The following is a 22,966-nucleotide window of genomic DNA, read 5'->3' on the forward strand; positions in this document are numbered from 1 at the left end:
TGGCGACCTCTAACAGGAGCAGCCAAAAACAGTAGTAGTAGTAGTAGTAGTAGTGCCTATCATATAGGCACATATAACCAAATAAATAACTGTACAAGAAATAAGCGCTACCACACACCCTCACCCTCTGAGAATTTGGATTTTTATATTCTCTGTGAGAATTGCGATTTCAAGGGGTTCAAGAAACTCAACACTTCTTGTTCAGCACTTCCTGTGTGACTAGACCAGGTGCTGCTCCTGTGCAATGGGTAGCAAATGTTAATTTTTCAGGTTCTTTTTTCATGCTATTGCTGTGTAACGGTCTCCAGGGTTTGCGTATAACTTGTGGTGCTCTTTACAGGTAAGCACTGAAGTATGTCTTCTGGAATAAACATTTGTTGCGTTGGCATGTGCTTCTTTGGTGCTACATGAATTGGGTTGACCACATAAGAGAGTGCCATAGCACCTTGAAAATAGCAGGAAATTCTCTTTCAATTATGTTTGTAAAATTTTCTTAAAATGAATTCACTTCATCTCTATTGTCTTTTTTTCCCCCAGATTATCTTTTTGGCATTTTCCGCCTTTATTTGATAGCGAGAGTTTGATAACCCAGCCAGTGAAGATACAACCCAGCCACTGAGGATGCACAAGCCAGTGCATTCTTAGTGCCGGTCCCAAGCCAGGATAAATGGGGAGGGTTGTGTCAGGAAGGGCATCCGGCATAAAATCTTTGCCAGATCAAATATGTGGCTCATAAATCAGATTTCTATACAGGATCGGTCGAGGCCTGTTTTACCAACGACCGCCACTGGTACTGTTAACCAGCAGGGTGCTGGTGGAAACTATGCTACTGTTGGGCGAAGGAGAGGGAGAAGGCATGTCCAGAGGCAGCTAGAGAGGAGGAAGGGTAGGAGTGTGGAGGTGAGAGTTGGAACTTTGAATGTTGGCACTATGACTGGTAAAGGGAGAGAGCTGGCTGATATGATGGAAAGAAGAAAGGTAGGCATACTGTGTGTGCAACAGACCAGGTGGAAAGGGAGTAAGGCCAGGAGTATCGGAGGTGGGTTCAAACTCTTCTACCATGGTGCAAATGGGAGGAGAAATGAGGTAGGGGTAATTCTGAAGGAAGAGTATGTCAAGAGTGTGCTGGAGGTGAAGAAGCTGGAAATCGAAGGTGTATTGCTGATTGTTATCAGCGCATATGCCCCGCAAGTTGGGTGTGAGATGGAAGAGAAAGAAGAATTCTGGAGTGAGTCGGATGACGTGGTGGAGAGGGTACCCAAGGAGGAGAGAGTGGTGATTGGAGCGGACTTCAATGGACATGTTGGTGATGGGTAGGTATGGTGTCAAGAGAGAAATGTGGAAGGACAGATGGTGGTGGATTTTGCAAAAAGGATGGAAATGGCTGTGGTGAATACATATTTCAAGAAGAGGGAGGAACACAGGGTGATGTACAAGAGTGGAGGAAAGTGCACACAGGTGGACTATATCTTATGTAGAAGGTGTGATCTAAAAGGGATTGGAGACTGCAAGGTGGTGACAGGGTAGAACGTAGCAAGGCAGCATCGGATGGTGGTCTGTAGGATGACTTTGGAGACCAAGATGAGGAAGCGAGTGAAGGCAGAGCCGAAGATCAAATGGTGGAAGTTGAAGAAGGAAGACTGTTGTGTGGAGTTGAGGCAGGAGTTAAGACAGGCACCGGGTGGTAGTGAAGAGTTGCTGGATGGCTGGACAACCACTGCAGAAATAGTGAGGGAGACAGCTAGGAAGGTACTTGGTGTGTCATCAGGATAGAGGAAGGAAGACAAGGAGACTTGGTGGTGGAATAAGGAAGTACACCAAATTATACAGAGGAAGAGGTTGGCAAAGAAGAAGTGGGACAGTCAGCAAGATGAAGAAAGTAGACACGAGTACAAGGAGATGCAGAGAGAGAGGTGGCAAAGGAGTATGGTGAGTTGTATGAGAGGTTAGACACTAAGGAAGGAGAAAAGGACGTGTACCGATTGGCTAGACAGAGGGACCGAGCTGCGAAGGATGTGCAGAAAGTTAGGGTGATCAAGGATAGAGATGGAAATGTGCTGACAAGTGAGGAGAGTGTACTGAGAAGGTGGAATGAGTACTTTGAGGAACTGATGAATGAAGAAAATGAGAGCGAGAGAAGGTTGGATGATGTGGGGATAGTGAATCAGGAAGTGCAGTGGATTAGCAAGGAGGAAGTGAGGGCAGCTATGAAGAGGATGAAGAGTAGAAAGGCAGTGGGTCCCGATGACATACCTGTGGAGGCATGGAGATGTTTAGGAGAGATGGCAGTGGGGTTTTTAACTAGATTGTTTAACACAATCTTGGAAAGTGAGAGTATGCTGAGGAGTGGAGAAGAAGCATACTGGTACCGATTTTTCAAGAACAAGGGCGATGTGCAGAACTGTAGCAGCTACAGAGGTATAAAGTTGATCAGCCACAGCATGAAGATTTGGGAAAGAGTAATAGAAGCTAGGTTAAGAGGAGAGGTGATGATCAGCAGTAGCAGTATGGTTTCATGCCACGAAAGAGCACCACAGATGTGATGTTTGCTTTGAGAATGTTGATGGAGAAGTATAGAGAAGACCAGAAGGAGTTACATTGTGTCTTTGTAGATTTAGAGAAAGCATACGACAGGGTGCCGAGAGAGGAGGTGTGGTATTGTATGAGGAAGTCAGGAGTTGCAGAGAAGTATGTAGGAGTGGTGCAGGATATATATGAGGGAAGTGCGACAATGGTGAGGAGTGCGGTTGGAATGACAGATGGGTCAAGGTGGAGGTGGGATTACATCAAGGATTGGCTCTGAGCTCTGTCTTGTTTGCAATGGTGATGGACAGGTTGACGGACAAGATGTTCGCGGATGACACTGATCTGTAGCGAGAGTAGGGTGTAGGTTGAGGAGAGCCTAGAGAGGTGAAGGTATGCACTGGAGAGAAGAGGAATGAAAGTCAGTAGGAGCAAGACGGAATACCTATCTGTGAATGAGAGGGAGGACAGTGGAATGGTGAGGATGCAAGGAGTAGAGGTGACGAAGGCGTATGAATTTAAATACTTGGGGTCAACTGTCCAAAGTAACGGGAAGTGCAGAAGGGAGTGCAGACGGGTGGAGTTGGTGGAGAAGAGTGTCAGGAGTGATTTGTGACAGAAGGGTACCAGAAGAGTTAAAGGGAAGGTTTAAAGTTGGTTGTGAGACCAGCTATGTTATATGGTTTGGAGACAGTGGCACTGATGAAAAGACAGGAGGTGGAGCTGGAGGTGGCAGAGTTGAAGATGATAAGATTTTCATTGGGAGTGACGAAGAAGGACAGGATTAGGAACGAGTATATTAGAGGGACAGCTCAGGTTTGGAGACAAAGCAAGAGAGACAAGATTGAGATGGTTTGGACATGTGTGGAGGAGAGATGCTGGGTATATTGGGAGAAGGATGCTGAATATGGAGCTGCCAGGGAAGAGGAAGGCCAAAGAGGAGGTTTATGGATGTGGTGAGGGAAGACATGCAGGTGGCTGGTGTAACAGAGGAAGATGCAGAAGAAAGGAAAAAATGGAAATGGATGATCCGCTGTTGCGCCCCCTAATGGGAGCAGCCGAAAGTAGTAATAGTAGAATTGGTAGCGAGAGTAGAGAGAGACGGGGAAGACAGGGGAGAGCGAGAGGATGACATGCAGCAAAGGGCCCGGACCAGATTCGAACGCAGGCCGCTGCAGTAAGGACTCAGCCTTGATATGTGGTATGTGCTCTACCAGGTGAGCTACCAGGGCGCCCCCTCTCTATTGTCTTGATGTGGAATATTAATATCACAAAATTATTTCAATAACCACTGATTAATTTACAGCAGTTTTCTTTTCCTGCGGTTGCTTGGCATGTGTCTTCAGGTGCGGTTGCTTGGCATGTGTCTTCAGGTGCAAAAAGCTAAAACTGACCTTTGGGGAGGTTGCAGAAACCAGCAGGAGCAGAAATGGAAGAGAGGTGGTTGTCCTCTCCTATCCTCAGCAGCTCCTCGCCCTCGCTGTGAGAGTGAAGGCAGTGCTGCACCACGTCCCTTGGTGCCAGGAACGCACTGGGATCAAAATCCTCCCGTGGAAACTTCACAATTTTCTGGGACTTGATCCAACGGCCATTTACAAACTGGAAGCGCTTAAGGTGAACAATCTAAAAGGGGGCAAACCAATGATTTACATTAAATGGTAAATGCGGGCACACACACACACACACACAGAAAAGCGGCCTCTGATATGACTACAGCAGCACATCATGGCTGCACATCGCTGACATGGAGTTTAATCTGCATTCGTACCTATAAAATGTTGTTGTGACTGAAAGAAGAATTTAATGTGGTGTTGTGATGATATGATGAGGCAGCAACAGTTGTCGCACATTCCAGTCACAAGAACATTTGTGCTTGGTGAAACTCTTTTTTTAGTCATACATTCTCATGTAAGCTCTGTTCATAGCTGTGTTTTCTTAAAACACATAAAAAAGACTAAAATAATATTAACACATACTGTACATCACGAAACAAATAATGAAGCAATTATAAAACATTTCTGTTTAACAACGCCATTGTAGGGTTTGACCCTGTGTTCTAACAATAACGTCATTGTGGGGTTTGACTCTGTGTTCTAACAACGACGCCATCGTAGGGTTTGACTCTGTGTTCTAACAACGACGCCATCGTAGGGTTTGACTCTGTGTTCTAACAACAACACCATCGTAGGGTTTGACTCTGTGTTCTAACAATAACACCATCGTAGGGTTTGACTCTGTGTTCTAACAACAACACCATCGTAGGGTTTGACTCTGTGTTCTAACAACGACGCCATCGTAGGGTTTGAATCTGTGTTCTAACGACAACACCATCGTAGAGTTTGACTCTGTGTTCTAACAACGACACCATCGTAGAGTTTGACTCTGTGTTCTAACAACGACGCCATCGTAGGGTTTGACTCTGTGTTCTAACAACAACACCATCGTAGGGTTTGACTCTGTGTTCTAACAACGACACCATCGTAGAGTTTGACTCTGTGTTCTAACAACGACGCCATCGTAGGGTTTGACTCTGTTCTAACAACGACACCATCGTAGAGTTTGACTCTGTGTTCTAACAACAACACCATCGTAGGGTTTGACTCTGTTCTAACAACGACACCATCGTAGAGTTTGACTCTGTGTTCTAACAACGACGCCATCGTAGGGTTTGACTCTGTGTTCTAACAACAACGCCATCGTAGGGTTTGACTCTGTGTTCTAACAACGACACCATCGTAGGGTTTGACTCTGTGTTCTAACAATAACGCCATCGTGGGGTTTGACTCTGTGTTCTAACAATAACGCCATTGTAGGGTTTGACTCTGTGTTCTAACAATAACGCCATCGTAGGGTTTGACTCTGTGTTCTAACAATAACGCCATTGTAGGGTTTGACTCTGTGTTCTAACAACGACGCCATTGTAGGGTTTGACTGTGTTCTAACAACGACACCATCGTAGGGTTTGACTCTGTGTTCTAACAACAACACCATCGTAGGGTTTGACTCTGTGTTCTAACAACGACACCATCGTAGGGTTTGACTCTGTGTTCTAACAACGACACCATCGTAGGGTTTGACTGTGTTCTAACAACAACACCATCGTAGGGTTTGACTGTGTTCTAACAACAACACCATCGTAGGGTTTGACTCTGTGTTCTAACAACAACACCATCGTAGGGTTTGACTGTGTTCTAACAACGACACCATCGTAGGGTTTGACTCTGTGTTCTAACAACGACGCCATCGTAGGGTTTGACTCTGTGTTCTAACAACAACACCATCGTAGGGTTTGACTCTGTGTTCTAACAATAACACCATCGTAGGGTTTGACTGTGTTCTAACAATAACGCCATCGTGGGGTTTGACTCTGTGTTCTAACAACAACACCATCGTAGGGTTTGACTCTGTGTTCTAACAACGACGCCATCGTAGGGTTTGACTCTGTGTTCTAACAACAACACCATTGTAGGGTTTGACTCTGTGTTCTAACAACGACGCCATCATAGGGTTTGACTCTGTGTTCTAACAACGACACCATCGTAGGGTTTGACTCTGTGTTCTAACAACAACACCATCGTAGAGTTTGACTCTGTGTTCTCACAACAACACCATCGTAGGGTTTGACTCTGTGTTCTAACAACAACACCATCGTAGGGTTTGACTCTGTGTTCTAACAACAACACCATCGTAGGGTTTGACTCTGTGTTCTAACAATAACACCATCGTAGGGTTTGACTGTGTTCTAACAACGACGCCATCGTAGGGTTTGACTCTGTGTTCTAACGACAACGCCATCGTAGGGTTTGACTCTGTGTTCTAACAACGACGCCATCGTAGGGTTTGACTCTGTGTTCTCACAACAACACCATCGTAGGGTTTGACTCTGTGTTCTAACAACAACACCATCGTAGGGTTTGACTCTGTGTTCTAACAACAACACCATCGTAGGGTTTGACTCTGTGTTCTAACAACGACGCCATCGTAGGGTTTGACTCTGTGTTCTAACAACGACGCCATCATAGGGTTTGACTCTGTGTTCTAACAACAACACCATCGTAGGGTTTGACTCTGTGTTCTAACAACGACGCCATCGTAGGGTTTGACTCTGTGTTCTAACAACGACGCCATCGTAGGGTTTGACTCTGTGTTCTAACGACGACGCCATCGTAGGGTTTGACTCTGTGTTCTAACAACGACGCCATCGTAGGGTTTGACTCTGTGTTCTAACAACAACACCATCTTAGGGTTTGACTCTGTGTTCTAACAACAACACCATCGTAGGGTTTGACTCTGTGTTCTCACAACAACACCATCGTAGGGTTTGACTCTGTGTTCTAACAACAACACCATCGTAGAGTTTGACTCTGTGTTCTAACAACAACACCATCGTAGGGTTTGACTCTGTGTTCTCACAACAACACCATCGTAGGGTTTGACTCTGTGTTCTAACAACGACACCATCGTAGGGTTTGACTCTGTGTTCTAACAACGACACCATCGTAGGGTTTGACTCTGTGTTCTAACAACGACGCCATCGTAGGGTTTGACTCTGTGTTCTAACAACGACACCATCGTAGGGTTTGACTCTGTGTTCTAACGACGACGCCATCGTAGGGTTTGACTCTGTGTTCTAACAACGACGCCATCGTAGGGTTTGACTCTGTGTTCTAACGACGACGCCATCGTAGGGTTTGACTCTGTGTTCTAACAACGACGCCATCGTAGGGTTTGACTCTGTGTTCTAACAACGACGCCATCGTAGGGTTTGACTCTGTGTTCTAACAACGACACCATCGTAGGGTTTGACTCTGTGTTCTAACGACGACGCCATCGTAGGGTTTGACTCTGTGTTCTAACAACGACGCCATCGTAGGGTTTGACTCTGTGTTCTAACGACGACACCATCGTAGGGTTTGACTCTGTGTTCTAACAACGACGCCATCGTAGGGTTTGACTCTGTGTTCTAACAACAACACCATCGTAGGGTTTGACTCTGTGTTCTAACGACGACGCCATCGTAGGGTTTGACTCTGTGTTCTAACAACGACGCCATCGTAGGGTTTGACTCTGTGTTCTAACAACGACGCCATCGTAGGGTTTGACTCTGTGTTCTAACAACGACACCATCGTAGGGTTTGACTCTGTGTTCTAACAACGACGCCATCGTAGGGTTTGACTCTGTGTTCTAACAACGACGCCATCGTGGGGTTTGACTCTGTGTTCTAACAACGACGCCATCGTAGGGTTTGACTCTGTGTTCTAACAATAACACCATCGTAGGGTTTGACTCTGTGTTCTAACAACAACACCATCGTAGGGTTTGACTCTGTGTTCTAACAACAACACCATCGTAGGGTTTGACTCTGTGTTCTAACAATAACACCATCGTAGGGTTTGACTGTGTTCTAACAACGACGCCATCGTAGGGTTTGACTCTGTGTTCTAACGACAACGCCATCGTAGGGTTTGACTCTGTGTTCTAACAACGACGCCATCGTAGGGTTTGACTCTGTGTTCTCACAACAACACCATCGTAGGGTTTGACTCTGTGTTCTAACAACAACACCATCGTAGAGTTTGACTCTGTGTTCTAACAACAACACCATCGTAGGGTTTGACTCTGTGTTCTCACAACAACACCATCGTAGGGTTTGACTCTGTGTTCTAACAACGACACCATCGTAGGGTTTGACTCTGTGTTCTAACAACGACGCCATCATAGGGTTTGACTCTGTGTTCTAACAACAACACCATCGTAGGGTTTGACTCTGTGTTCTAACAACGACGCCATCGTAGGGTTTGACTCTGTGTTCTAACAACGACGCCATCGTAGGGTTTGACTCTGTGTTCTAACGACGACGCCATCGTAGGGTTTGACTCTGTGTTCTAACAACGACGCCATCGTAGGGTTTGACTCTGTGTTCTCACAACAACACCATCGTAGGGTTTGACTCTGTGTTCTAACAACAACACCATCGTAGAGTTTGACTCTGTGTTCTAACAACAACACCATCGTAGGGTTTGACTCTGTGTTCTCACAACAACACCATCGTAGGGTTTGACTCTGTGTTCTAACAACGACACCATCGTAGGGTTTGACTCTGTGTTCTAACAACGACACCATCGTAGGGTTTGACTCTGTGTTCTAACAACGACGCCATCGTAGGGTTTGACTCTGTGTTCTAACAACGACACCATCGTAGGGTTTGACTCTGTGTTCTAACGACGACGCCATCGTAGGGTTTGACTCTGTGTTCTAACAACGACGCCATCGTAGGGTTTGACTCTGTGTTCTAACGACGACGCCATCGTAGGGTTTGACTCTGTGTTCTAACAACGACGCCATCGTAGGGTTTGACTCTGTGTTCTAACAACGACGCCATCGTAGGGTTTGACTCTGTGTTCTAACAACGACACCATCGTAGGGTTTGACTCTGTGTTCTAACAACGACGCCATCGTAGGGTTTGACTCTGTGTTCTAACAACGACGCCATCGTGGGGTTTGACTCTGTGTTCTAACAACGACACCATCGTAGGGTTTGACTCTGTGTTCTAACAACGACGCCATCGTAGGGTTTGACTCTGTGTTCTAACAACGACGCCATCGTCGGGTTTGACTCTGTGTTCTAACAACAACACCATCGTAGGGTTTGACTCTGTGTTCTAACAATAACACCATCGTAGGGTTTGACTGTGTTCTAACAACAACACCATCGTAGGGTTTGACTCTGTGTTCTAACAATAACACCATCGTAGGGTTTGACTGTGTTCTAACAACGACACCATCGTAGGGTTTGACTCTGTGTTCTAACAACAACACCATCGTAGGGTTTGACTCTGTGTTCTAACAATAACACCATCGTAGGGTTTGACTCTGTGTTCTAACAACGACACCATCGTAGGGTTTGACTGTGTTCTAACAACAACACCATCGTAGGGTTTGACTCTGTGTTCTAACAACAACACCATCGTAGGGTTTGACTGTGTTCTAACAACGACACCATCGTAGGGTTTGACTCTGTGTTCTAACAACGACGCCATCGTAGGGTTTGACTCTGTGTTCTAACAACAACACCATCGTAGGGTTTGACTCTGTGTTCTAACAATAACACCATCGTAGGGTTTGACTGTGTTCTAACAATAACGCCATCGTGGGGTTTGACTCTGTGTTCTAACAACAACACCATCGTAGGGTTTGACTCTGTGTTCTAACAACGACGCCATCGTAGGGTTTGACTCTGTGTTCTAACAACAACACCATTGTAGGGTTTGACTCTGTGTTCTAACAACGACGCCATCATAGGGTTTGACTCTGTGTTCTAACAACGACACCATCGTAGGGTTTGACTCTGTGTTCTAACAACAACACCATCGTAGAGTTTGACTCTGTGTTCTCACAACAACACCATCGTAGGGTTTGACTCTGTGTTCTAACAACAACACCATCGTAGGGTTTGACTCTGTGTTCTAACAACAACACCATCGTAGGGTTTGACTCTGTGTTCTAACAATAACACCATCGTAGGGTTTGACTGTGTTCTAACAACGACGCCATCGTAGGGTTTGACTCTGTGTTCTAACGACAACGCCATCGTAGGGTTTGACTCTGTGTTCTAACAACGACGCCATCGTAGGGTTTGACTCTGTGTTCTCACAACAACACCATCGTAGGGTTTGACTCTGTGTTCTAACAACAACACCATCGTAGGGTTTGACTCTGTGTTCTAACAACAACACCATCGTAGGGTTTGACTCTGTGTTCTAACAACGACGCCATCGTAGGGTTTGACTCTGTGTTCTAACAACGACGCCATCATAGGGTTTGACTCTGTGTTCTAACAACAACACCATCGTAGGGTTTGACTCTGTGTTCTAACAACGACGCCATCGTAGGGTTTGACTCTGTGTTCTAACAACGACGCCATCGTAGGGTTTGACTCTGTGTTCTAACGACGACGCCATCGTAGGGTTTGACTCTGTGTTCTAACAACGACGCCATCGTAGGGTTTGACTCTGTGTTCTAACAACAACACCATCTTAGGGTTTGACTCTGTGTTCTAACAACAACACCATCGTAGGGTTTGACTCTGTGTTCTCACAACAACACCATCGTAGGGTTTGACTCTGTGTTCTAACAACAACACCATCGTAGAGTTTGACTCTGTGTTCTAACAACAACACCATCGTAGGGTTTGACTCTGTGTTCTCACAACAACACCATCGTAGGGTTTGACTCTGTGTTCTAACAACGACACCATCGTAGGGTTTGACTCTGTGTTCTAACAACGACACCATCGTAGGGTTTGACTCTGTGTTCTAACAACGACGCCATCGTAGGGTTTGACTCTGTGTTCTAACAACGACACCATCGTAGGGTTTGACTCTGTGTTCTAACGACGACGCCATCGTAGGGTTTGACTCTGTGTTCTAACAACGACGCCATCGTAGGGTTTGACTCTGTGTTCTAACGACGACGCCATCGTAGGGTTTGACTCTGTGTTCTAACAACGACGCCATCGTAGGGTTTGACTCTGTGTTCTAACAACGACGCCATCGTAGGGTTTGACTCTGTGTTCTAACAACGACACCATCGTAGGGTTTGACTCTGTGTTCTAACGACGACGCCATCGTAGGGTTTGACTCTGTGTTCTAACAACGACGCCATCGTAGGGTTTGACTCTGTGTTCTAACGACGACACCATCGTAGGGTTTGACTCTGTGTTCTAACAACGACGCCATCGTAGGGTTTGACTCTGTGTTCTAACAACAACACCATCGTAGGGTTTGACTCTGTGTTCTAACGACGACGCCATCGTAGGGTTTGACTCTGTGTTCTAACAACGACGCCATCGTAGGGTTTGACTCTGTGTTCTAACAACGACGCCATCGTAGGGTTTGACTCTGTGTTCTAACAACGACACCATCGTAGGGTTTGACTCTGTGTTCTAACAACGACGCCATCGCAGGGTTTGACTCTGTGTTCTAACAACGACGCCATCGTGGGGTTTGACTCTGTGTTCTAACAACGACGCCATCGTAGGGTTTGACTCTGTGTTCTAACAATAACACCATCGTAGGGTTTGACTCTGTGTTCTAACAACAACACCATCGTAGGGTTTGACTCTGTGTTCTAACAACAACACCATCGTAGGGTTTGACTCTGTGTTCTAACAATAACACCATCGTAGGGTTTGACTGTGTTCTAACAACGACGCCATCGTAGGGTTTGACTCTGTGTTCTCACAACAACACCATCGTAGGGTTTGACTCTGTGTTCTAACAACAACACCATCGTAGAGTTTGACTCTGTGTTCTAACAACAACACCATCGTAGGGTTTGACTCTGTGTTCTCACAACAACACCATCGTAGGGTTTGACTCTGTGTTCTAACAACGACACCATCGTAGGGTTTGACTCTGTGTTCTAACAACGACGCCATCATAGGGTTTGACTCTGTGTTCTAACAACAACACCATCGTAGGGTTTGACTCTGTGTTCTAACAACGACGCCATCGTAGGGTTTGACTCTGTGTTCTAACAACGACGCCATCGTAGGGTTTGACTCTGTGTTCTAACGACGACGCCATCGTAGGGTTTGACTCTGTGTTCTAACAACGACGCCATCGTAGGGTTTGACTCTGTGTTCTCACAACAACACCATCGTAGGGTTTGACTCTGTGTTCTAACAACAACACCATCGTAGAGTTTGACTCTGTGTTCTAACAACAACACCATCGTAGGGTTTGACTCTGTGTTCTCACAACAACACCATCGTAGGGTTTGACTCTGTGTTCTAACAACGACACCATCGTAGGGTTTGACTCTGTGTTCTAACAACGACACCATCGTAGGGTTTGACTCTGTGTTCTAACAACGACGCCATCGTAGGGTTTGACTCTGTGTTCTAACAACGACACCATCGTAGGGTTTGACTCTGTGTTCTAACGACGACGCCATCGTAGGGTTTGACTCTGTGTTCTAACAACGACGCCATCGTAGGGTTTGACTCTGTGTTCTAACGACGACGCCATCGTAGGGTTTGACTCTGTGTTCTAACAACGACGCCATCGTAGGGTTTGACTCTGTGTTCTAACAACGACGCCATCGTAGGGTTTGACTCTGTGTTCTAACAACGACACCATCGTAGGGTTTGACTCTGTGTTCTAACAACGACGCCATCGTAGGGTTTGACTCTGTGTTCTAACAACGACGCCATCGTGGGGTTTGACTCTGTGTTCTAACAACGACACCATCGTAGGGTTTGACTCTGTGTTCTAACAACGACGCCATCGTAGGGTTTGACTCTGTGTTCTAACAACGACGCCATCGTGGGGTTTGACTCTGTGTTCTAACAACGACGCCATCGTGGGGTTTGACTCTGTGTTCTAACAACGACGCCATCGTAGGGTTTGACTCTGTGTTCTAACAACGACGCCATCGTAGGGTTTGACTCTGTGTTCTAACAATAACGCCATCGTAGGGTTTGACTCTGTGTTCTAACAACGACGCCATCGTAGGGTTTGACTCTGTGTTCTAACAACGACGCCATCGTAGGGTTTGACTCTGTGTTCTAACAACGCCATCGTAGGGTTTGACTCTGTGTTCTAACAACAACACCATCGTAGGATTTGACTCTGTGTTCTAACAACGCCATCGTAGGGTTTGACTGTGTTCTAACAACAACGCCATCGTGGGGTTTGACTCTGTGTTCTAACAACGACGCCATCGTAGGGTTTGACTCTGTGTTCTAACAACGACGCCATCGTAGGGTTTGACTCTGTGTTCTAACAACGACGCCATCGTAGGGTTTGACTCTGTGTTCTAACGACGACGCCATCGTAGGGTTTGACTCTGTGTTCTAACAACGACGCCATCGAAGGGTTTGACTGTGTTCGAACAACAACGCCATCGTAGGGTTTGACTCTGTGTCAGTGACTTAGACATGTTGAAACTGCTCTGTCCCACAAATTAAAAAAAAGCAATTTAGCCTGGTCAAATGTACTACTGACCAGTATAGGTGGAAGCCTCCAGAGATCCAGCTTCTTGGTGGCCAGCCGGTGGGTCTTACATTTGGAGCAGTAGTACAGCTCATCCTCACCAAGCTCTTCCTCACCGGTGAAGGCCTTCAGACAGCTGTCCAGGCTGATGGGTTCGGCCTGGGTGCGGCGAGACAGTTCCACGCTGCTATGCTCCTCCACTATCTGATGGGGAGAGGAAGACGATGCATATGGGGTAAGGAAGGGAACACACACGTACCCACATATGTCTGTTTGTGAATGTATACATGACATACTTACACATGTGAACATGTATACTTGTACAATATAAACACAAATCATAGAGACCAGTGACCACAGCCAGACAGCATTTCCCTTTTGCATCTGCAAAACCCTTGTCAGTGATTAAGTTGGCAACAAATAGTGCTGTATAGCTGCTACCGGAGCACCCCAACACACTGCTACCGGAGCACGCCATCATATTGCTACCGGAGCACACCATCATACTGCTGATCTTTCAGCCAGACACAATTTACAAGTTCCTTTGACTGAATTCAGGGTATGACAGTTTTTGAACCTGGTTTCGGGTATGAACACTGCAGGCTAACAATGATCCAACTCAGAGGGGGCTGACAGGTTCATCAGTGACACCATGTGGCCAAACTCAGAGCTACAAGGACAGTTATTTGCATATCTGCTTCAGGTCGAACAAATAGGATTTGTCGGTTGCGGTTTGTAAACACAACATTCAAAGTTGGCCCCTCTTCCCCGGTTCACTGTCACCAGAAGGACACACCCCCTGACCACAGTTGCCAGAACACATCCCAGTGTACAGGCCAACTCCGCGTCGCTCTCCATTCCCATCCCCTCCTTCAGTCTCGCCAGCAGGTGAAAGCCAACCCCAGATTCACTCTCGCTTTGGGATGAGCTTTGTCCGCTTGGCGTTTCGCCTCGCTGTATTTGCGTCTTTTCAGCACTGTGTCCATTATGTCATTGCTTCCTCTTGGATGTGTGCTTACGATCTCGATCTGGCACCTGGTCACTATGTCTTGCTGCCCTACGGCTAACGCCCATAAACGTCCTGTACACAGCCAAAATAAGAAAATACAGGCAGAGGGCAGGGTCTCTGCAGATACAGACACTGCCACACATGCCGTGGGTCATAAGTGATGATGGAGAGGGATGATTTTTATATGAGTCTACACACTGATTTTTAGGAAAATCCAACTCGTTCTACCTTTAACTTAGCTCTTATCTCATAGCTGACAAGATAACTTAGCAAGGGCCAACTTACACCAAAGTGGCTCTATATTAACCATCTAACCTAAATACATAGGTAGGATTTAATCATAACATGCATTTAGCTTGCTAGATGTGTACATTCCCAAGTGTTTCCATCAGCAGTTTGAATAAAAGGTATTTCAGCTGGTAAAGTCACACAGCCAGCAGCTGACCCAACATCCTCACACACAATAAATCTCTTCCCTTTGTGCTGAATGGTGCAATTTTCCTCAGCTCAAGACAAGGAGTGTGCATGTGAGTGTCTGTATGTCGGACTCACCCTCTCCTGGGAGGTCTGGTAGCGCAGGTGCAAAGCGGTAGGGTCCCAGTCCACAGCTATGTAAGCGTTCCCCACCAAGGCTCTGTCTTCAGAACACTTTATTTCACACCCTCTGCAGAACCTAGTGGACAGTGGTTAGTCGGACACAGACCAGAACAAACACACGGCAACCCACGGAGATCTACAACCGCAACTCAGAGAATCATGAACACAAAGAAAAGCACATACACGAAGCTTCTGTATGTGTGTGCGACTCCCTGGCCACATCCCGTCTTGTTTAGGCAGACTGTACTGGTGGGCCATCTGATGCAGCTGACGTGTTTGCTTTTTTTCTTTTTCTTTTCAGCTTTCTTACATTTTTGCTTTCTCACATACAGCGAGTGTACTGAGTCTGCAATCACTTTCTTTATAGATGGACCGACAATTAAGTACTTTATTTTGGCAAGCAGCTGGGGTCAGGAGCGGAAAGGTGTGAGAGCAGGCGGAGGGAGTTTCAAACCTTATCCTCTATGTAACTTTACAGGGAACGTGAGGCTGATGGCAGACTGCCTGAATCCAGCTTCACGTGCTTCCCAGAGAGGCGGAACAAGGGAATACATTTGACTCTAACGGTACTCTGGAGGGCGTCCAGGTGAGATGAATACATTGCGGGAGGGGGCGCTGCTAGGGGGAGGGACATGGCCTTGATCATTTTGTTTACAACAGCAAATCCTTTTTCTCATGCCAGTGAATCTTGTGTTGTGCTTTCCAGCACATCTCACGGGCCCCTTCATAGCAGTCTCTAGTGACTTCTACTTGCCTGCCTCCCTCGCTCAGCTCATGTTCCTCTACGTGTACCATTCCATCTGCCTGACAGGAACAGCCAACGATGCACTTACCATGACTCCACACCTGCAAACCTGCCAAATCATCACTAAACCTTCAAATGTGTAAACAGTAGCAAGCCAACAGCAGTTACACAAGCATGATGGCCGCCAAACACTGTTTACATCTCATCTTGTTTCCTCCTTTGACAGCTTTAGTTTTCCTTTAAACCCACATCTTATGTTATGATCGCAGACAGACAGATAAGAAGCAACATCGTACCTGTACCAGGGGCACCAGGCACAAGAGTTGCCATCCTTCCCCACCACCCGTAGCGTGAAAGGGTACTGGTAGCCCATACTGTCGTCACTGCAGGTTAGAAGACCACAGGAAACACTGCCATTAACCCCTTGTTACAAGACACAAGCAGCTTACAACGGGGGGCTCAGGCCTCTGAGCTCTCTCACCTCTATGCTACGCAACAGAAAACGTTTCTGACAACACACAACACGTCCAGTTGTAATGATTACACTTCACGTTAGGCATGATTGTTGATTCTGGTGTTTTGTGTGTCTACTTATTTAAGACTTGGGTTAGGGTGTGCCTTACATGTGCTTGTGTTTCTGTTTTGCCTACTATTTCACCACAGTACATTCTGTGTAGTCTGCATGGCATCTGAGCCCACATATGTGTAATCATACAGACATGTGAGTGTGTATGTTTGTTTCTACTGACCAGTCCTGGGCATGGTTACTGGCTTCCTGCGGTGGCAGTGGGCTGGCCAGTCGAGACACCTGGATCCACACAGCATCATAGAGGTCCTTCTTACTAGTGTGGACAGTGCAGGGTACTATGAGGGGCATGCCAAATAGACTGGGCCGGTTCTTCTGTGATGACAGGAAATATAGCTCCGTACGCATCTGGGGGATCAGAACATATGTATGACAACACAAACAAACAAACAAACAAACACACACACAAGGACATGCCAGCAGCCATACCAACATGGACCCTGGTTCTGATGAAGGACAGAAGCTAAGCAGGTATGGGCTTGGGTACTACTTGGATGGGAGACCTCCTGGGAAAACTAAGTTGCTGCTGAAAGTGGTGTTGGTGGGCCAGTAGTGGGCAGTCTTCCCTCTGGTCCTAATAAACAAATCCCAGCGCCCCAGTGCAGCGATGGGGACACTGTGCTGTAGGAGACGCTGCCCTTCAGATGAGGCATTAAACCGAGGTCCTGACTCACTGTGGTCATTAAAGATCCCATGGCACTTGTCACAAAGAGAAGGGGGTTCCCGGCAAAATTCCCAACCTGGCTCTCTCCGTCTGGCCACCTATCATCCCCTATGTAGTAACTGGCTCAATGATTTCCTCTGTCTCCACCTCAAACTGATGTGTGGTGAGCGTTCTGGTGCAAAATGGTTCCTGTGCATCAACACTGGTGGTGGTTGAGGTGAGCCCCCCCCCCCCCTTCACTGTCAACCACTTTGGGTATCATGATAAAGTGCTATATAAAATGTAATACATTATTATTATAATAAATGTTGAAAAAACAATGATCATTTTTTTAGCAATCTTTGCCATCAACATAATAATGATCAAATACTCAGTCTTTCAAAGCTCCCCCATGTTGCATGTGGGTTGTGTAAATTATCGTTTTATCATTCATGCATTCATCTTCAGCCGCTTCTCCGGGGTCGGGTCGCGGTGGCAGCAAGCTAAGTAGGGCACTCCAGACGTCCCTCCTCTCCCCAGCAACGCCCTCCAGCTCCTCCTGGGGGATCCCAAGGCGTTCCCAGGCCAGATTGGACATGTAGTCCCTCCAGTGAGTTCTCGGTCTACCCCGGGGTCTCCTCCCAGTTGGCCATGCCCGGTAAACCTCCAAAGGAAGGCGCCCAGGAGGCATCCTAATCAGATGCCCGAACCACCTCAATTGGCTCCTTTCGATGCGAAAGAGCAGCGGCTCCACTCCAGATGTCCAAGCTCCTCACCCTATCTCTAAGGCTGAGCCCAGACACCCTACGGAGGAATTCATTTCAGCCGCAGGTTGGAAAGAAGATTGACTGGTAAATTGAGAGCTTTGTCTTCCGGCTCAGCTCCCTCTTCACCACAACGGTCCGGTACAACGTCCACATAACTGCTGATGCTGCACGAACCCGCCTGTCAATCTTCCGCTCCATCCTACCCTCACTCGTGAACAAGACCCCGAGATACTTGAACTCCTTCACTTGAGGCAACAACTCATCCCCAACCCGGAGGGAGCAGTCCCTCCGGGTTGGGGGTTTTAGCATTATTATAATTTATATTGGCTGTAATGGCACACTACAACCGTTAAAAATGACCTTGACCATGATGTCATTTGTATTTTGGGTGTTGGCCTCAATTTTTGATCAAATCCTTTTCTTGTTTACTTCAAGGGTGCTGCTTATGTTTAATATATTTGAATCCTGAACTTTTTTAATTAGGTACACTACCGTTCAAAAGTTTGGGATCACCCAAACAATTTCGTGTTTTCCATGAAAAGTCACACTTATTCACCACCATATGTTGTGAAATGAATAGAAAATAGAGTCAAGACATTGACAAGGTTAGAAATAATGATTTGTATTTGAAATAAGATTTTTTTTACATCAAACTTTGCTTTCGTCAAAGAATCCTCCATTTGCAGCAATTACAGCATTGCAGACCTTTGGCATTCTAGCTGTTAATTTGTTGAGGTAATCTGGAGAAATTGCACCCCACGCTTCCAGAAGCAGCTCCCACAAGTTGGATTGGTTGGATGGGCACTTCTTTGAGCAGATTGAGTTTCTGGAGCATCACATTTGTGGGGTCAATTAAATGCTCAAAATGGCCAGAAAAAGAGAACTTTCATCTGAAACTCGACAGTCTATTCTTGTTCTTAGAAATGAAGGCTATTCCATGCGAGAAATTGCTAAGAAATTGAAGATTTCCTACACCGGTGTGTACTACTCCCTTCAGAGGACAGCACAAACAGGCTCTAACAGGTACTATTTAATGAAGATGCCAGTTGGGGACCTGTGAGGCGTCTGTTTTTCAAACTAGAGACTCTAATGTACTTATCTTCTTGCTCAGTTGTGCAACGCGGCCTCCCACTTCTTTTTCTACTCTGGTTAGAACCTGTTTGTGCTGTCCTCTGAAGGGAGTAGCACACACCGGTGTAGGAAATCTTCAATTTCTTAGCAATTTCTCGCATGGAATAGCCTTCATTTCTAAGAACAAGAATAGACTGTCGAGTTTCAGATGAAAGTTCTCTTTTTCTGGCCATTTTGAGCGTTTAATTGACCCCACAAATGTGATGCTCCAGAAACTCAATCTGCTCAAAGAAGTGCCCATCCAACCAATCCAACTTGTGGGAGCTGCTTCTGGAAGCGTGGGGTGCAATTTCTCCAGATTACCTCAACAAATTAACAGCTAGAATGCCAAAGGTCTGCAATGCTGTAATTGCTGCAAATGGAGGATTCTTTGACGAAAGCAAAGTTTGATGTAAAAAAAATCTTATTTCAAATACAAATCATTATTTCTAACCTTGTCAATGTCTTGACTCTATTTTCTATTCATTTCACAACATATGGTGGTGAATAAGTGTGACTTTTCATGGAAAACACAAAATTGTTTGGGTGATCCCAAACTTTTGAACGGTAGTGTATGTGTACAACAAATCAATGCAAGCAAGACAAACAAATTCAAATAGAAAAGTAATGCACACACAGCATGTTTACAGATATCTACATTTCTGATGCTTCCCAGCCAAGAAAGGGTCGATGCCGTTTGATTCAGCCCGTTCTCCATACAACACCATGCAGTTATGATGGGATCACTACAGTACGATGCCACAGTGCAACCGCTCCATTTTAATTTGACCAGTGCGACAGTTTTGTGACTGTCTACAAGAAGACATTCTAACAGGTACACATCTCCTCAGTTCAGTACCGAGAGGGGGAGAGAATAACGGTGTTAACATCCTATCTGAAATCTCATTTGCTGGTAGTCAAATATGAAAATCTGTGCAACTCTTATAATGCACAAAGCGAACCCAAACTTGAGATCTCCTAAGTGTCTGGTATTACATCGTACATTTCTTTCCTCACCATCGATTAACAACCTGAAAACAGTGGAGAGAGGAGCACATGCAGAGGAGAGGACAGAACGTTGTTTGAGTGAGGGGTGAGGGAGATGCCGGTTGTGTGTGAGGCTTCCTTGAAAACCAGTGAGAGACCAGGATACAGAGGGAGATAATACTGGAGAGAAACACCGTGCGCAAGGAGCAGCGATGTTAATTACCAGATGTTAAAATAAAAGATACACATTGTGCAGTAACGGGTGTTACCGACGTGTGGGAGCCTACATCGATTTTTCTGTGATTTCCTCCCAATTTTTGCTCTGTACAAGTTGGCTTGAGTTGATGACGCCATACCCCCCCCCCTTTCTCCCCAATTGTGCCTGTAGAGACGCCCGACCAAGCCGGAGGTCACACAGGGATTCGAATCCGGATCTCCGACCCCGACAGCCGATATAGCCATATCTTAAACATTAAGCCAGGCAAATCGGTTTGAAATGGTGCATCATCACACCCACACAGCATTGTCCTCTGAGGACTAGCCAAGTCTTATGGGAGTTGGGGGACGTCATAAGACAACAGAACAATTCAGCTGGCCGGCTCCAGATGTTTTTTGCAGTGGTTTGGGGGAGTAGGGACTTGCAAGTCATTTACTTTTTTTCAATCAGTTATATTTAGCAAAGCTTGCTTCACATGGAGAGTAGAGAAAATAAAGAGCGATGAGGTTTAGAGAAAACTGGAGATGGGGTTTACTTTAAGGCCATAACAGGGTAACGTGATCACTGAGTCAAAATAACATCACACATTCCTTTATGCACTCTCCAGTATTCTGGAGATGTGCATAAACCTACAAAGGCATAGGCAGAAGTCTACATAGGCAGGGGTCTACATAGGCAGAGGTCTACATAGGCAGAAGTCTACATAGGCAGGGGTCTACATAGGCAGGGGTCTACACAGTCTGTCCCCTTCAACTTGTGACTCTCCAGTGTGCATACAGGCAGTTCTTACCATCTTCCTGTGCATAGCGATGATGTAACCAATGAATGGGCTCTCCTGCATTGGAGTGATGTGCCCATTAGGGATCCCATTGGCCAGGGGCACATCTGGGCTACAGGGCACCACAGTGCTGGGTCCACCATTTGGGATAAGAGCAGGTTTGCTGCCAAGGTGCCCATTAGGCGTTGAGCCATTTGCTATCGGGGTAATGTCTAAAGAAAGCAGCAGAGCAGATGAGTCATTAGACAGCTGAGACTGTGAGACAGTTTGACAAGTATAGTATCACATCCTACTTTCACACACGATAAGAAAAACGTTTCTAAAAGTGAAGCAAAGTTAAAGAAATGCAGGTTCATTTCAGGCCGATCTTGAAGGTTTCTCTAACTCCAAGAGCCTGTATGTTGAGTCCGAGCATATGAATAGAACGGAGGACATGCCGTCTAGAGGAGACGGCTTTAAATAAATTATATCCAACACCGAAAAGCTAGTGAGATATGCATGCTGACCTTGACCGCATTACCAAACCCAGGCTGAAATAAATCCCTGCTGAGGTGTTTCTGTGGGTGAACAGTGTGATATTATTCCTGTGGTTTTTGTGATACGGATGACACAGCAGTTGACCTCATCATCAGTACATTATTTGGAGTTCACAGTGTTTGAGTACATGAGCCTACAAATTGTTTGGTAGTTCATTTCACTATCCCCCACCTGTCAGTGTGGGTGAGGTAAGGGAGGTGGGTGAGCCTGGCACAGGAATCTCAAATGCACACAGGAAGCCGTTGACAGATAGGCGCACCTTCTGGTTGTCCTGAGGAAAGTTCTACACAACAAGAACAAGAACACACAAGTCATTTGGAGCTCACACACTTCTCAGAGTAATATGAATAGCAGACTGTTGTTATTTTCAGCAATGCTAGTGTGTTGTTTTAATTGGGGGTTTACACAAGCTCTAGTAGGGGGGGATGTTATAGTACCTTTATGTTGGAGGTATGGACCTCAGCCAGTAGGATCTGCTCAGGCTTCAGACTGCACAGTTCACTCAGCTGCTTCTTCAGCCCGGTGTACTTCTCATCCATATTCAACCTCAGGCCATAGCGTACTGGAGTGGAGCCGTCCAGTTTAATGACTAGACACACACAAGCATGCAGAGGGTTAGGAAGCAGGGATGGGAGTTTTGATGAAAATAAAAGAACAGGATAAGCGGTTTGGATAATGGATGGATAAAAGAACACAAACCAACACTTGAAACAGGTGTTCTGAAAAACTGGCTGTGTCATTTTATTTTCTCTCAGAGAAACTGCGTATCAACAGTGCTGGGATGAGTAGAGGACATACTATCAAGAACACCCGGTTTCCTGCTGCTGATCACTGAGCAACTATACTGGAGCACTGAGGGGCTGAACAGCAAACGCTCAACCTCATGGTAAGTGGAGGGAGAAAATATTTAAGAGTCCGAGAATTAATGTTCTGTCATTTGTAAATGAACTGATCCTTCAGTTTCCATATGAAAGTGAACAAATGAGAGATGATTTATCCACAACCCTCTAACATGAAGCCTATTCATCACTTCCTCTGCTATTCAACTAAAGACTTTTCTGTGAGTGACCATCATCATGGACCCGTGCTGTATGGAAACTGCATAAAAAGCCAAAATGACATGATGGCTTGGACTGTAAATCAGAGAAAACATGTCATTCCACCCTCTGCATTAGGATTCAAAACTCATTCCAGCCTTACAAGTAGGGTGGGGTCTCTGCTCTTAGACCACTGCATTCAGGGCTGCAAAGGAAATTCTTTTTAGATGTTAAAAATCCACTTTTGGAGAAAGACATTTGGTTCATTCAGATTAGTAGTACATTCTGCTATCAAACCAAATGCCACCTGTCAAAAGAATAAACCCATTTTACTGATGCTATACTGCACTATAAACTTTTTAGTATCCCTTCTCACTCCACCTCACATCCCATCCCTTTGTAAAACCGTGGCTCTCTAGGTGTCCCACTTTC

At 45.9% G+C, this 22,966-nt stretch overlaps 1 protein-coding gene across 1 annotated transcript in view; it reads right to left on the reverse strand.

Annotated features, from left to right (window-relative positions):
• usp32 (ubiquitin specific peptidase 32) overlaps window positions 1–22,966 on the reverse strand; it is a 107,379-nt gene that overhangs the window by 4,080 nt on the left and 80,333 nt on the right. The window contains exons 24-31 of the mRNA XM_056283434.1: window positions 21,935–22,086; window positions 21,669–21,780; window positions 20,973–21,172; window positions 16,622–16,806; window positions 16,169–16,255; window positions 15,083–15,203; window positions 13,534–13,725; window positions 3,918–4,146 (exon numbers count right to left, since the gene is read on the reverse strand). Coding sequence (XP_056139409.1) covers window positions 3,918–4,146; window positions 13,534–13,725; window positions 15,083–15,203; window positions 16,169–16,255; window positions 16,622–16,806; window positions 20,973–21,172; window positions 21,669–21,780; window positions 21,935–22,086 — 1,278 coding nt within the window. The remainder of the gene's footprint in view (window positions 1–3,917; window positions 4,147–13,533; window positions 13,726–15,082; window positions 15,204–16,168; window positions 16,256–16,621; window positions 16,807–20,972; window positions 21,173–21,668; window positions 21,781–21,934; window positions 22,087–22,966) is intronic.

Source organism: Lampris incognitus, chromosome 7 (genome assembly GCF_029633865.1).
Source record: "Lampris incognitus isolate fLamInc1 chromosome 7, fLamInc1.hap2, whole genome shotgun sequence".
In the NCBI taxonomy this organism is placed as follows: domain Eukaryota; kingdom Metazoa; phylum Chordata; class Actinopteri; order Lampriformes; family Lampridae; genus Lampris; species Lampris incognitus.